Source organism: Rissa tridactyla, chromosome 12 (genome assembly GCF_028500815.1).
Source record: "Rissa tridactyla isolate bRisTri1 chromosome 12, bRisTri1.patW.cur.20221130, whole genome shotgun sequence".
In the NCBI taxonomy this organism is placed as follows: Eukaryota; Metazoa; Chordata; class Aves; order Charadriiformes; family Laridae; genus Rissa; species Rissa tridactyla.
Window position 1 is genome coordinate 14817740 of NC_071477.1, and position 16032 is coordinate 14833771.

Genomic DNA, 16032 nt, shown 5'->3' on the forward strand with positions numbered 1-16032 from the left:
TCTTTCTACTGGAGAAAGGAAAAATAATAAAAAGCAAAACACGCAACTTTTCTGCGTTTGGAAATGATGCCCGCCCTCCGCTGAGCATCCCAAAGCACGAAGCGCAGGGCACGCAAACCCACCTGGAATCGCCAAAGCTGGCACGGGCATCAGCATGTCTCTCTCTGCTGCGCCCAGCAGCGTCGCGTGACTTAAAAGACTCTTTGTCCCCATCCGAACCCCCCCCGCCAGGGTGCCCAGCATCCCCAGACCAGCACCACAGCAACATCCTACAGCCTCCAAGCGAAACCCTTCCTTTCCCCAGCAGAAAACACCCCGAAGCACAGGCCGGGTATTGCCCACAAACAGATTTTCTACTTCTCCAAGCAAAACCAGGAGACAGATCTTGGCTCCTGCTGGTTGTGATCTGCAATGTTTATTTGACCCCCCCCAAAAAAAAGGCGTTTTCATGCAGCATCTTTTTTGGTTCATAAAAGAAGTTGTTTCCCAGCAGCCACCTGACAACGCTCCCCCCTAAACCGAGAAATAAAGTGACGCAGGAGTTGAGCAAAAATAAAACGAACCATCCAACTCCGACAAAGAAAAGTGGTTCCTATCGTTTGGTACAATCTGGAAAAATTTGGCAAATAAAGCTGATCTGCAGTTCCCATCTCTCGCGCGCTGTGGAGCTGGCTCCGGGCTCCAGCCCTCGGGTTGTCTTGTCTTGGGGACAGACACGCGTCCTCATGCTGCGGGACCTGGGGACGCTCCGGGGGGGTGTCCAAGCCAGGCAGGCGAGACCTGCCACATCAGCATTTTATACTGGGCAATATAAATATAAAACATCGATACAAACGGGTTCTTTGTACAGAAAATAATCATCTCACAAGGCACTGGGGTGACGACCGGGCTCTGACCGGGCTTCTCCAGCCGCTGCCGAGCATCGGAGTGGGAGGAACGAGGGGAAGAAGGGACAGCAGAAGTCCCGGTGCTGCCATCCATGAGGGATTTCACCCCACCGCTGCCCCCAGACGCCCCGGGAGTTGTTTTTCCCAGAGGGATGGTGCTGTTCCTTGGGGGTGGCATGACCCCGTGGGGGCTCTGGGCTCCTGGGGATGGTGTGGGGCTGGGACTGGCCTGGAGGGAGGTGCATAGATCAGCCGGGGGCTGGGGCTGCTCTGCCCGGTGCTCGGCTCCTTCTTCATGCCAGCAGCCCCAGCCGGGTCACCTTGGCCGAGAGGAAGGAGTGGATGATGAAGACGATGGTTTTGGGGCAGGAGTGAAGGTCCAATTGCTGTAAGAAAGGAACAGAGGGATGTTTGCAATGGAGCAGTCAGCTTTCTGCTTGCTGTGGAGAAGGCAGGGACCACCCAGAGCGCTCCAAACCCCACCACAGCCTTACAGGGGCCCTGGGAAGGGCTGTGCATGGCGGGGGGCTGCGTGTGGCCAGGGGTGGGTGGGTGGGTGGTGTGCACGGGGTGGGTGCTCTGCTTGCCCTCTCCCCCCAGGACCGGTGGGAGTGTGGGTGGGGGTTGGTGAAGGTAAAGCCAACTCACTATCTCTCCCTCCGGGCCACCAAAGTCCAGGTAGAGCATCTTGGTGCCGTCGTCAGAGGACATCTGCAGCTTCTCGAAGGGCTGCTGGAGCAGGATGGTCTTGCTGAGCCCAGGCTCGGTGGTGGAGATGGTGAAGCCCTTGTCGATGTGGATGGACAGGGTGCAATCCTGCCCCTTCCACGTGCAGGCTGGGGACAGGGACAGGGGTGAGAGGGAGGATGGCCATGCCGCCACCCGGATCCCACCCCCCAGCTCCCCGCTGACCTGTCGAGACCTCCTGGACCAGCTCGGCGGCCCCGTGGGTGCCGTCCACCAGCAGGCGGGTCCATAGCGCCAGGTCGCGGGGGTTCTCCAGGCTGAAGAGGTGGGTCTGCACCCCCAGCCGGGTGCCGCTGCGCAGCGCGAACGACAGCTCCGCCTCGTACAGCGCCGAGCCCTTGGCCGGCCCCGAGTGCACCAGCCTGTGGCACCGCACCGCCACTCAGCGCCGCTCCACACCGCCCTGCATCCCAGCCCCGCTCCACGCTCCTCACCGCATCCCAGCCCCGCTCCACGCTCCTCACCGCATCCCAGCCCCGCTCCACATCCCTCCGCACTCCTCACCGCATCCCAGCCCCGCTCCACATCCCTCCGCACTCCTCACCACATCCCAGCCCCGCTCCACACTCCTCACCACATCCCAGCCCCGCTCCGCATCCCTCCACGCTGCTCACCGCATCCCAAACCCGCTCCGTGCTCCTCACCGCGTCCCAGCCCCGCTCCGCATCCCTCCACGCTCCTCACCGCGTTCCAAACCCGTTCCGTGCCCCTCACCGCATACCAGCCTTGCTCCGCATCCCTCCACGTTCCTCACCGCATCCCAAACCCGCTCCGCATCCCTCCGCGCTCCTCACCGCATTCCAGTCCCGCTCCGCATCGCTCCGCGCTCCTCACCTCATCCCAAACCCGCTCCGTGCCCCTCACCGTGTCCCAGCCTTGCTCCGCATCCCTCCGCGCTCCTCACCGCATCCCAAACCCGCTCCGTGCCCCTCACCGCGTCCCAGCCTTGCTCCGCATCCCTCCACGCTCCTCACCGCATCCCAAACCCACTCCGCGCTGCTTACCGCATCCCGGCCCCGCTCCGCATCCCTCCGCGCACCTCACCGCATTCCAGCCCCGCTCCACACCGCCCCGCGCTCCTCCCCGCGTCCCAGCCCTGCTCCGCGCCCCGTTCCCCGTCCCAGCCCCGCTCGGCGGCGGCGGTGCCGCGGCGCGGCCGGCAGGGGGCGCTGCAGCCCCGCGGACGCGCCCCGCCAGCCCCTTGCGCGGCCAGACCCCCCCGCAGGTGTCCCCCCCGCCGGCCTTCATCCCCCCCGACACGGGCACCCTGCCACTGCCATGGGTCTCTGCCACCACCCCTGGACACCGCCACCATCCCCAGTGCCCTGCCACCACCCCTGGACACCGACACCACCCCTGGACACCGACACCATCCCCAGTGCCCTGCCACCACCCCTGGACACCGCCACCACCCCTGGACACCGCCACCATCCCCAGTGCCCTGCCACCACCCCTGGACACCGACACCACCCCTGGACACCGACACCATCCCCAGTGCCCTGCCACCACCCCTGGACACTGCCCCCACCCCCTGGACACCACCACCATCCCCAGTGCCCCGCCATCACCCCTGGACACTGCCCCCACCCCAGTCACCGCCACCATCCCCAGGGCTCTGCCAACATCCCAGGGCACTGCCACCACCCTGGGGCTCTGCCCTGACGCGCAGCCCCTGCCACCACCCCTGGACACTATCACCACCCCCAGTGCACTGCCACCATCCTTGGACACCACCACCATGCCCAGGGCTCTGTCACGATCCCCACTTCTCTGCCATCATCCCAGGGCCCTCCCACCATCCCTGGACTCCACCATCGTCTCAAAAGCCTCTGCCACCACCCTCAGTGTCCTACCACCATCCCCAGTGCTCTGCCACCACCCCTGCACACTGCCCTGGGCTCCACCACCACTCCTGGGCTCTGCCCTGACTGCAAGCCTCTGCCACCACCCCCAGTCACTGCCACTACCCTGGGGCTCTGCCATCACCCCTGGACACTGCCATCATACCCACTGTCTGCCACCATTCCCGGTTCCTTGCCACCATCCCCACTGTTCCACCATCCTCCCCTGGATGCTGCCACTACCCCTAGACACTGCCACCATCCCCAGTGCCCTGTCACCATCCTTGGACACTGCCACCATCCCCCAGGCTCTGCCATCATCCCAGGGCCTTGCAACCACCCCACGACTCTGCCATCATCCCAAAAGCCTCTGCCACCACCCTGGGGCTCCACCACCACCCCTGGGGCTCTGCCCTGACCACAAGCCCCTGCCATCACCCCATGGCAATGCCACCACCCCTGGGGCTCTACCATCATCCCGGGGCCTCTGCTCTGACCCTCAGCTGCCACCACGTCCGGGGCTCACCTCTGACTCCCAGCCCTGCCACCACCCCCAGTCACTGCCACCACCCTGGGGCTCTGCCACCACCCCCACTGTCCACCACCATTCCCCAGGGCTCTACCACCAATCCCAGCACCCTGCCACCATCCCCAGTGCCCCATCACCATCCTTGGACACTGCCACCATGCCCAGGGCTCTGCCACCACCCCTAGACACCACCACCATTCTCTGGGCTCTACCGTTATCCCCAGGGCTCTGCCATCATCCCAGGGCCCTGCCACCACCTCGGGACTCTACCATCATCTCAAAAGCCTCTGCCACCACCGTGGGGCTCCGCCCTGACCCCCAACCCCTGCCACCACCCCTGGAGACTGCCATCACCCTGTCCCCTGCACAGGGCAGGAGGGCGCTGGGCCGGTGGTCCCTACCTGGTGGCGATGAGGGGGTAGCTGTGCGCGGGCTTGCCCATGGCGTCGCGGCTCTGCGGCAGGCTGCCGTACAGCAGCAGCTCCTTCTCGGTGAGGACGGCCAGCAGGTTCCTGGTGCCAGCGCTGGGCAGCTGCAAGGGGAAGGGGTCAGGGCCTCCGAAAGCGCAGTGGCATGGGGTGGCGGGGGGCGTGGGGGTACCTGCTCGGTCAGCCAGCCCACGTGCTTGATGTCCCGTCCGGCCATCGCGCCGGCACCCGCCAGCTGGGCTCGCAGCTCCTCCTTCACCCGCGGCAGCAGCGCGCCCGCGTTAGCCTGGATGGCGCTGAGCCACGACTGCGCCGTGGCCTCGTCCTTCGCCCGCAGGAAGAGGGCAACGCGCCCGTCCGCCGAGCACACCTCCAGGTACCTGCAGGGACACGGCCCCGCTGGGTCCCCGCTGGCCCTCAGTGACCCAGGGCACCACAGTGGCATTGCCACCCCCTGACACCATGCCCTGACCTGTGCTCCGGGTCGGCGGGGAGGCACTTGCGGGACACGTAGCACATCTTCAGAGGCACGGTCCTGCCCTCCCGGAGGTCCCGAGGGGGCAGGAGGGGGGACGACCGCTTCTGCAGGGCGGCAGGAGAGGGGTCCCAGCTGACTGTGGCCCCCGCGGAGGAGTTCTTGAAGTAGGGGGAGATCTCCTTCATGTACTTCACTGGAAGAGAGGCAGCACCCGGCTGAGGGCATGGCATGGACCAGGGTGGCCCCATCGTGCCTGCCAGCACCCATCCACCCTCCAAAAACCCCATGCACCCTCCCTGTGTTGGAGCCGGTGCCTCCTCTGTTACCTCCCCAGAGCTGTCACCCATGGGTGCTGTGGAGGGTCCTCTGCCCAGCACTCGTGCGGGCACGGGGAGGGGATGGCACTGGTGGGCAAGGTCAGACCAGAAGGTGACCTGACACCTAGGATCCTCCCAGTGCCTCTGCCCCACCACCACAGCCCAGGGAACTCTTCGTGAGGGGTAAAAATGGCCTTTCCTCCCTTTTTTTTCTTTCCTTTAATCCGGATCAGTTCACAGATCCGAGTCTCACCGGGTCCCCGGGGCGGCACACGTAGGCAGGGGGCGGGGAACAGGCAGCAGTCCCAGGCCAAAATTACAGAGTCCAAACTGTGCTGGTACAGCCGGTCCCCCCGCCAACGGGGAACAACAACTCTCAAATACCATGGCTTGGCCCCAGGAAAAGCCTCGAACCACGTGCCGGCAGCTCGCATCGCCCTGCCCACGAGTTATAAACCAGGGAGCAGAAACCAGCTTTCAGTCGCCGGCGAGTCTGGCCCCGGAGCCAGCGCCCTCAGAGACAGCTCAGGGGAAGGGAGAGAGGAAAGTCACCGTGAATCGATGGGGTCCCGTAGCTACATCCAGAAAATTAGGTCAGCGGCACCGGCTAAAAAGCTTGGGATGAGGAGGGGAGATGCTACAGCCCCCGGGGACCAGTCATGGTCCTCCCCATAGGGCTGGTGGCTCCAGGGAAGGGCTTCCCCTTGGTGGCCCTCGGGGAAAACACCAGGGGACAGACATGTGCCTGCTGCCACGTCCCCAGGCGTCACCGCTGGTTTCACTCCAGGTCCAAGTCAGCGCTGTGGGTGGCAGGAGGGGGGGACACGAGCTTGGCTTTGCAGCCAACTCTTGTAGGTGGCTGGTCAGTGGACCAGCTCCATCGCCGCAGCAAAGCCACATCAGCCAGAAAAAAGCCCTTTTCCCAGCAGGCGAGACTCTGCAGGCAGAGCCTGCCATCCCCACCCTTCACCTGCCCCTCCACCCCCCATCTTCGCCTTCGCTCCTGTCCCAGCGAGCTCCCCAAAACCTCTGCATCCTGAAATCCCGCAGCGGTGAGGGACAGCGGAGCCCCCCGGGGTGCCCCACTCTGCCTGTCCCCAGCGGGACACGGCTATAAATGGCTGCGATGCCACTGTGGCACGTGGGTCGGGTTACCCCGCGGTGGCCACGGGGCCAAGGAGGCGGCGTGGGGCCACCAGCCTCGTGCCCTGCGCCTCCCCGTTATAAATAGCCGCCGCTTTCCCGCAGGCATTTGAGCTGCGTTGGATTTTACCCCGAGTCATTAATCTTGGCAGCGGGGAACCGGCTATTATCCCGCTGCCTGGGAACTAATTGGAGTTCAGAAAGATGGCATTCAGCCGCTGAAACCTGAGCGGCGTCCCCGTGGCTCCCCAGGCACGCGGAGGACGTCACCAGCATTAGCTGCACGGTGGTGGGGTCACGTCCCGACAAGCATCTCCTCCATGGAGGAGAGGAGCAGTGCCCAGCCCAGGACGGGGCACGGAAAACCAGCACGCGTCTCTCCGCCACATGGTTTTAAGGAGGATTTAAGGCTGGTGGATGAAGCACCGATGGGCTCCCGCAGTATGGGGGGGTCCTGAGCCGGCATGGGGAGTTGGGACGTGCTGGAAGCTGCGGTGGTCCCCAGGGGACTGTGCACTGGGGCTGGGCCACCATCCCATGGGAGCTGCTGTCTCCTCCGGTGACCCCAGCGTGGGCTGACTTACACTCTGCCAGTCCCTTCACCACACGGAATCACCTGTTAATTAATTAATGAATTACCTCCACCTCATCAAAGCAAACAACTCAGACCATATTATGCATCATCGCTGCTACTGGTAATTGTAATTCTTTAATTTTTTTTAATTTTTTTTTTTTTTTTTAATTAGCATCTTGCAGTGCCAGGGCTCCCAGGCTGGTTGCCCTCTCCTTGTTAGCCAGCACCCCCCAGAAATCACTCGGCAGAAACTCTGACTCGCTGCTGTGGACTTAAAGCCACCTTTAGCGGGCAAATAGCCCTCTCGGTGGCTGCTGGGCAAATCCACGTGGTCGTAAAGCCATGGGGGCTCCCTGCTCCCCCGGGGAGCCAGCCTGAACCACTGACCCTCACCAGGACAGAGGAGAGGGGACAAATAGGACCTTTAACTGCTCAAAGCACTACACTAACACTTTATTTCAAGTTTTGGGGGAACAGCAGCAGTCACCAGAAGGCCACGTGTGAGCAGCTGCTTGTGGCCAACGGTGCCTGGACGGTCCCTCTGCAGAAGGGTTATGGCAAAGGGGCTCCCAAGCCCACAGCATCACCGGAGCATCGCATCTGCCCCGAACCCTGCAGCGAGGGACATGTTTAACCAAAGGCCCTAGGTCTGCTCTGCTCTTCCCTCTGTGGTGGTTTTTTTTTTTTTCTCCTAGGCACTCTGGAAAGGGGCAACACCATCCCAGCACAAGAAGGACACAGACCTGTTGGAGCGGGGCCAGAGGAGGCCCTGGAGATGCTGGGAGGGCTGGAGCCCCTCTGCTGTGAGGACAGGCTGGGAGAGCTGGGGGGGTTCAGCCTGGAGAAGAGAAGGCTCCGGGGAGACCTTAGAGCCCCTTCCAGGCCCTAAAGGGGCTCCAGGAGAGATGGGGAGGGACTCTGGATCAGGGAGGGGAGCCATGGGATGAGGGGGAACGGTTTTACACTGGAAGAGGGGAGATTTAGATTGGATATTAGGAAGAAATTCTTTGCTGTGAGGGTGGTGAGCCCCTGTCCCAGGTTGCCCAGAGAAGCTGTGGCTGCCCCATCCCTGGAGGGGTTCAAGGCCAGGTTGGACGGGGCTTGGAGCAACCTGGGCTCGTGGGAGGTGTCCCTGCCCAGGGCAGGGGGGTGAAACAAGATGGTCTTTAAGGTCCCTTCCAACTAAAACCATTCTATGATTCTATGAAAATTGCTTGGTTTTACTTCTTGGGTAACAGATCCTCCCCCTCCACGAGCCCAACCCTCATAAGAATGGAGAACAAACCCGAAACAAACACTCCTGCGCGCTCCATCCTGAGTCACCGTGTCTTGCCCCACACACGTGCCCGTGGCTCAGCACCACCCTGAGCCAAGCTCCTGACCCCACAGAGCTTCAGCAAAGAGCCACAAACCTTCCTCCAGCCCAAAACAGCCCCAGGCACAAGGACACCCAGCAGCAGGCTCAAAAGCACCCACCCACTGCTTGGGCCATCAGCCCAGTGCCGGCACGCTCTGCTTCAGCCCGGAGATCATGGCATGGATTCACCGCAGGGAGGTTTAAGACTGCACTGCCAGGCAGGGGTAGGATGGGTCCTGCCGTTTCCCCCCTCCAAGAGCTCTCCAACAGCATCCGCACAGCACCACAAGTCAGAAAGGTCCAACTGTATCTGTGGCCATCACATCAGGAAGGCTTCCACAGAGATCCTGGAGATCCCTCTATGTTCCAGGACTACTGATGCAAAATGAACATGTGAAATAGGGGCGGTCAGCAAACACACATCCCAGAGAGACACCCTGAAATGACCTGTAAACTTCAAGCCGATGCTGTGACGTGCTTCCGAAATGCTCAACACGGTGCCTGCCACAGTTCAGATCCCACCCAGGGACTGTCCCCTGCCCCTGTCTCCCAGCAGGAACAAGGCAGCAGCTGCTGGTCCCAGCTGCCTCAACTCAAACCCTCCTACCCCTGTCCCAACACTCAGTGCCACATGCTCTTTCCTAAATATTCCCCGGTGCTGCACAGCCTGTGGTGACCCATGGTCTGAGTGATCCCAGGGAGATCACAGGACAACTCTCCACATTTCCATGGGAGGAGAGAAAAGTCCTGGGAAAACCCCCCAGGGAAAGCAAGACTTCAGGTCAGCGAGGTGTGGAGGAGGTCGGAGGATGTGGACCCTCACCATCTGTCTGTATCGTCCCCGGGGCAGGTTCAAAGCCTCCGTTTCCGTTTTTGGTTCATTACCACGTTTACACCATGAGAGCACACGCAGCATTACCACGGACAAAGCCCTTGTTCAGACCCCAAGGATGGCCACGTCTGCCACAAGACATTCACTTTGGTGTCCTACAAAGGGCTGGAGGCCACCTTGGGGCTTTCTCTCCTGAAGCCCTTCTGAGCTCCGAAGGGCAGCAACGACAGGGAACCACACAAATCCCAGTCGCCACCACCCACCTCTGCTCGAAACCCCCTTACATTTTGCATCATGTGTTATTTATCCCAGGGTCACCTCAGTTTTGTGGGTATTTCCCATTTCACACCATGCACACCTCCACCCTCTGTGACCGGGCTTCTCACAGCTGGGGCAACTGGCCCACCGGAGCCGGGCATCCCAGCACCACGCTCTACTGACCCCGCTTTAGCCTTTCTGAATTTCAAACCTCCAACCTATTACTTGGCCGAGCGAGTTCTGGAGAGCTGTGACAACTCCAGGAGCTGCCCCGTGGCCAGAAAGCCACGGGCTACCACAGAGGCAAGATGCCATGGCTGTCCCAGCTCCTCCTCCCCACTGCTCCCAGTTCTCTCCCAGCACTGATAAGCACAGGGGCCTTGCCAGGAAAACCACCCCTGGCACCAAAAGGAGCTGGAAGGATGTTATCAGCTTTTCCCCCACCATGGAGAGTCTCTGGATACCAAGCAACGCAAAAAAAAAAAACAAAACACCAAGGGAAAAATAAGGTAAGGGAAAGCAATTCTCCCCAAAATAACAATGTAATACAAATACAGTCAAACTCCTCCCGCAAATATCAAGAGAGTAGTTTGGCACGTCCAGAAAAAACCTTGGCAGGACACAGCGAGGGGTGTCTGTGTGTCCTCACGCCCGGACAGCAGTAACACCCAGGAGCCAGAAGCGGAGCAGCGCAGCCCGGGGTGAGACCCGGCACGTGGAGCCACCGCCGATGCCCAAACGAAACCGCGTCATCTCCCAGCTCTGCCCTCTGGGAGAGTCTCACCCCAGCTCACCACCCCGCGAGGAGGTGCCAGCTCTCCCAGTTTTTGTTACCTGCTGCGACGCCGCTTGCAAACTACCCTAAAAACTCCTAAAAACGGGAATAAACGCAGCCAGGAGAAGCAAGGCGGCAAATGGGCACCGGCTGCACCAAACTACTCAGTTTTGGTACTTACAGCAACCACAAAGGCAGTCGCAGTCACATCTGGCAGCACCAGAAAGCACCTAAGTGACACCAGGGTGCTTTTCTCCAAGCCCTGGCGTGAGCCCAAGCAGGAGAAGGGAGAAGGGAAGTCCCCCCATTAACACCCTTCGGGCACTGTAACGCCACCCTCTGCCCCCCAGCCCTGCCAGCCCTCCCTGGGCCGGCTCCTGGAGAGCCACGGGGGTGGCAGGGGACACCCCAACCCAAGGCAGGACCACCACCTCCACATGGCAGTGCCAGCCTGATGGGGACCGCGCCACGGTGCCAGCCCCACCATCCTCCACGGGCAGGGCTGTACCACGCTGGCAAACCCAAAATAGGGAGGAGATGGAAATGCACCGTGGGTGTCCCCAATGTCCGCGATCGGATGAGCAGCAGAGACCCCTGCCCGGCTCCGGCTGCTTCCCAAGGAACACTGTGCCACAGAAGCCTGATGGCATCGGCTACAAACTAATCCCAAAGCCTCCAGCGTGTCGCAGTGGGAGCCAGCCCAGCCCCGCTCTCCTCCCAAGGGTACCTGCTGGGAACTGTAATTAATTAAGAAGCCCAGGGGGTCATACCTGAGCTCAGCGAGCTACAGCAAAGGCCCTGCCTGCAGCTGCCTCCCGGGAGGGCAACCTGGTGGCTCCCCAGGGGCATGGAGGAGGAGGACAAGAAGGAGGAGGAGGAGGAGGAGCTGGTCCAGGGAGAGAAGTTGTTCTCTCTGCAGAAAGAGCAGCTCATCTCCACCTCCCCCAGGACCTCTAGCAGAAAGGAAACCCACGCCAAAGTAAAGGATGAAAAGAAAATAATAGAGAGAGGGTGGTCCGAGAACAGCGGCTGCGGGGAGGAATTTCGCAGACTCCCAGAGAAAGAGGCTCTTGTATTTCTCTTTGGTCAAAAAAAAAAAAAAAAAAAAAACAACCAACCCCAACCCCACCAACAACCCTATCTGCTCCCGGCAGCTGTGCCGAGCAGCACATTCCTCCGGCTGAACCGTGGTCCTGCGGCTCCCAGGAGAGGAGGAACCCACAGCAGAAAAGGGCTGAGCAAAGCTAAAAATGAAAATCTGGAGCTGAGACAATCTGGGGAAGGCGCAGGAAAAGCAAGAAACCACAGCGGTCGCTGGCAGCAGAAGACACAGAGCTCTTCTTTGTCCAAGCAGAGCCCAGAGTGCTCCCCCCACAGAAAAACCTCCCTTTGGGATCTGCAGCCCCACAACTGCACTGGGAAGGGTCTCCAGTGCCAAGACCTTCCCGGTTCGCTGGGGTGGCCCAGGGGGCTGGTTGGCAGCGAGAGGAAGGGTCCCATGCTGGAGGACAGATCCTGGGGGCTCAGCCCTGCCCAGCCAAGCTGGCAAAGGGTGGCCAAGCACAGACAGACAGGAGAAAACTGGGATGCCGGCCTCAGGGCTCCCACGGTCCCAACCCACCAGCCCTCACCCACTCCCCAGGGAGGTCCTGCAGGGTGCCAGCCCCTGCAGGGCTGGGAGACACCAGGGACTGGCCACTCGGTGCCAAGAGGGAGCGTGTTCCCAGGGGACCAGCTTCAGCCTCCCCTGGGACAGCAAAGGCTGTGATCATTTGACAGGATCCTGTGATTCCTTTGATAGGACAAGGAGTAATGGCTTCAAACTGGAAGAGGGGAGATTTAGATGAGATATCAGGAAGAAATTCTGTGCTGTGAGGGTGGTGAGCCCCTGGCCCAGGTTGCCCAGAGAAGCTGTGGCTGCCCCATCCCTGGAGGGGTTCAAGGCCAGGTTGGACGGGGCTTGGAGCAACCTGGGCTGGTGGGAGGTGTCCCTGCCCAGGGCAGGGGGTGGAACAAGATGGTCTTTTAAGGTCCTTTCCAACCCAAACCATTCTGTGATTCTGCAGTCCCTGGGATGTTTGTAGCCTCAGCTGCCAGATCGGGGGGGCTGCGGTTGGGGTTCAGCTGCCGGGCACCCCACGGGGAGGCAGCTCCCGGGACTGCGCTCCCGAGCTGGCCCTGCCTGCCCCCCGCAGCTCCTCCTGCCCGCCCAGCACCCGCCCCAGCAAACCAAGAGGTGCCCAGCAAGGATTGGGGTGCCGGCGTACCCCCTCCCCGCTGGCAAAGCCCGCAGAGCTGCACAGCCCCGCTCCAGCTCAGGATGCAGGCTGAAAGGAAAATCACAGGGAAAGCAGAAAAAGTTTTCCATGGCCTCAGGGTGATGCCATAGGACAGAAAAGCGGCAAACCCCACAAACATGTCCCGCAGCTCCCATCGCTGCCTGCCCGCGGTCCCGCAGCGGGGAGACAGAGCCGCTGGGCATCGAGTGGAGACACACGCGTCTCTCCCTCTCCGGAGGGAGATCCCAGCAGTTACCTCCAGCTCTCCGGATGAGCAGACAAACCAGTCTGCACATGTTGTTTTCCATTTGAAAGAGTATGCAAATACATATGCAGATGACATGCCATCCCCATGCTCCCGGTACATTGCTGGGAAAAATGTGGATCAGCCCCCCCAGAAGACGGACCCTCATCTTCCCTCACACCCTTGTCTCCTACCTTCCAAGACCACCTCCTTGCCCGTCTTCTTCAGCGCCTGCACTGCCTCGTCGTGCGTGGCCTCGGACAGGTCGGTCCCGTTGACGGAGAGGATGGCGTCCCCCACGTACAGCGCCTCAGTCTGATCCGCTGCCAGCCCCTTAAAGATCTTGGAGATCAAGATGGGCATTTTATTCTCTCGGCCACCTTGGAATAGAAAAGAAACGAAGGGGTTGTGGCTGTCGGAGCACAGGGAGGAGCGGGTGGGCAGGGGGATGCTCGGGTCTCCTGGTGAGGCTGAGCCCTTCTCCCAGCGCTCGGCCATGCCGGGACATCCTGCTGCCCCATGTCCTTGGATGTCCGTGGCACACTCGTAATAGCCACAGTAGCCAAAATACCACAAGGATTTACAGCAAAGATGACTGCTCCAAACCCACTCTGAACAGTCGCAGATTTCCTCGCAGAGCGAACACGTACCCTGGCCATCTCCCCATCAATTTTGGCAGGAAAGCATGTCTTTATTTGCATTATTACTTGTGTGTGCTGAGCAACCATCCCTGCTCCAAGGACTTCACGATCTAAACAGATAAGACATGTTTTTTGGAGAGGCGATGGAGCCAGGGAGAAGTGAACCAACCCGGCCGTTTGCTCCTCTCGGCACAGAAGCCCTTTTTACCTGCTGCTCCCCGTCCCCCAGCCTAAAAGGATGCTATTCAAAACTTTCCGGCGGCTGGAGGAGATCAATTTGCACGTTAACTTTTGAACCCGCGGGGAGATGTCAGCAGCGTTGCTGCCTGCGTGCCGGGGAGCAGGGGTGCAGCAGCCCCCTCCGAGCCCCAGCCCGGGAATGGGCACCCCGCGACGTGCCGTCCTGAGGAGTCTCCATGAGACGATCTCTCATCCCGGAGGGAGATGTTGAGCCCAAGCCTGTTGTCACCGCCCGCTCCATGGCTGTTCCCAGCCGGTGCCACAAGCATTTCCTCGCTCAGACGCCTGCCAAGCCCCTCGGAGGGCTCCAGTTATCAGCTGTCACGAGGCCCCCGCGGGGGCTGCTCCAAGCTGCCGAGCCCGTCCCTACCGCAGCAGCTCCTCACCCGGGCTGCACCGAGACCCCCTGCCCGCACCCAGAGCCCCCCCACCAGCCAGGGGAAGGCCAGCCCCGCAGCCACCGTGCCCGTCCCCTCGCCGCGTCCCCGAGGCAGGACACCCCACCTGCACCCTGGTTTGTGGCGCAGCATCCCCGGGTGAAACGGGGCTGGCAGGGTTTTGAATGGGGAAGCGCCAGCAACCCGGGGGAGAGGAGCAATGCCCTCCCCCAGCAACAGCGGGGGCGCTGGCAGGGCTGCCCCCACCACCCCCATCAGCTTCCAGCTCCCCCTTTGGATGGAGACTACTTGGTTTACACATACGTCACTGCAAAAATAAAGTTTCAACTGAACCAAGCGACATTTCTCCTTTCCTGGGAGAGCCACAGAGCGAGCAATAACTTGGCAGCCAAGGGGTTATTGCGAAGGGGGCTCTATGCTTCCCAAAAAGAGGGGCTGGCAGGCTCGGGCACCCTGCAGACACAGCCAGTGGCACCCTTTCCATCCAGTGCCAGCACCGGGACATCTAGATAGCAAAACCTCCGCACTTCCAGAGGGAGCCGGAGGCCGCGTCCCCTCCAAGCTGGGAGGAGAAGAAGCCACGTCAGGAGGCAAGAGCCATCCCGGCGGGCTGCCGAGCCTGGGGGCTGCCCTGACTGCACCCCCGCAGCAGGAGCCACCAGCCCTCTGGCCCCCGCACCACCGCGGTCCCTCGCCTGCCTCTTCCAGCCCCCTTTCACCCAGCTTCCAAACGGGCTCGGAGACGCCTGGAAAGCAAAGGCAGGCAGAAACGCCATCCCTGCCCCAAGAAGTTTCCAGCCCGAAGTTCAGGCGAGTCACGGAGCTCGGGAGGGAAAACAGGGATTATCCCACTGTTGGGCTCTCTGGGAGCGGACTTCTCCCAGTTTGAGAGCCTTGAGATCTCCAAAGGCTTTACAATCGCTCCCTTCGTTTTGCCAACAGTTTAAAAGGGGCATTGCTCAGCACGGTGGCACAGAGGGGACAAGGACACGCCAGCAGAGCCCTCCCTTTGGCTGCGAAAAGGGCAGCTTTTGTGTAACCGGGTACCCTGCGGGTCCCAGCTGCCTCATGAGACAGCCCCTTGCCACTGCACACAGAGAGGTGGGGGGATCCCCCTCCAGCTCCCAAATGCCGGGGACCCCCCCGCTCCGGCCGGTCACTGCTACACCCCAAAGCGCTGCTCTCTCCCTGGGCTGGGGACATTCTGGGTGCCATCACCGCCACGCGTCCCCTTCCTCGTCCTGCCATGGGGCTGGGTCGGGGCAGTGCCTGGGTGTGTGAAAACCCCGACCCCAGCCCCAGCTCCTCTCCACACACACCCCCCAATCCCGCCCCCGCACTCCCCAGCGGGGTTTTATTCCAAGCCTGGGAGCGAGCCGCTGGAAAAGCGGCAGCAACAGGTCCCGGTGTCTCCCCGCCGCCCAGGGGACCCCCCCACCGCCCCGGGACCCCCCCCCCACAGCGCCCCGACCCTCACCTTTGATGCTGATGCCGAGCCCCCCCACGTCCTGCTTGACGACGCGCACCGTGCGCCTGATGTTGGCGAGCGCCTCGGGCACGGCGGAGCCCGGCTCGCCGCCGTTCAGCTGCGCCGCCGGGGCCTCGCCGGGGCCGGGGCCGGGGCCGTCGGCCGGGGTCACCCCCAGCACGTCCTCGGTCAGGCTGAGGAGGACGCGGAACCACTGCCCGCCGGGGCCGCGCAGCTCCAGCAGCCCGGTGCGCGGGGCGCGCCTGCCCGCCGCCATCTTCCGCGCCCGCCGCGCCGCCCCCGCTCCGCGCCCGCTCCGCGCCCCCCCCCGCCCCCAGCGCACCGCCCCGCGCCCCCCCCCCCACCGCGCACCGCCCCGCGCACCGCCCCGCCGGGACGGGGCCAGCCCGGTGCTCCGCGCTCCGGCACGGGATGGGGCGCGGGGGGAACTGGGTGCCTGGTGTTCCCCCGTGTTCCCCCCTCCGGCACGGGATGGGGCACGGGAGGGGGGACCCGAGTCCCTGGTGCTCCCCGCTCCGGCATGGGATGGGGCACGGGGGGGACACCCGAGTCCCTGGTGCTCCCCGGTGGTTCCT

At 62.2% G+C, this 16032-nt stretch overlaps 1 protein-coding gene across 1 annotated transcript; it reads right to left on the reverse strand.

Annotated features, from left to right (window-relative positions):
• Positions 1-390: 390 nt before the first annotated feature.
• SNTA1 (syntrophin alpha 1) lies at positions 391-15733 on the reverse strand. The gene is made up of 8 exons (XM_054218836.1): positions 15446-15733; positions 12884-13069; positions 4905-5103; positions 4605-4812; positions 4406-4536; positions 1800-1996; positions 1536-1723; positions 391-1273 (listed from the first exon to the last, which is right to left on the reverse strand). Exons 1-8 carry the CDS (start codon positions 15711-15713, stop codon positions 1181-1183), a joined length of 1470 nt encoding a protein of 489 aa, XP_054074811.1. The 5' UTR covers positions 15714-15733; the 3' UTR covers positions 391-1180.
• Positions 15734-16032: the final 299 nt, after the last annotated feature.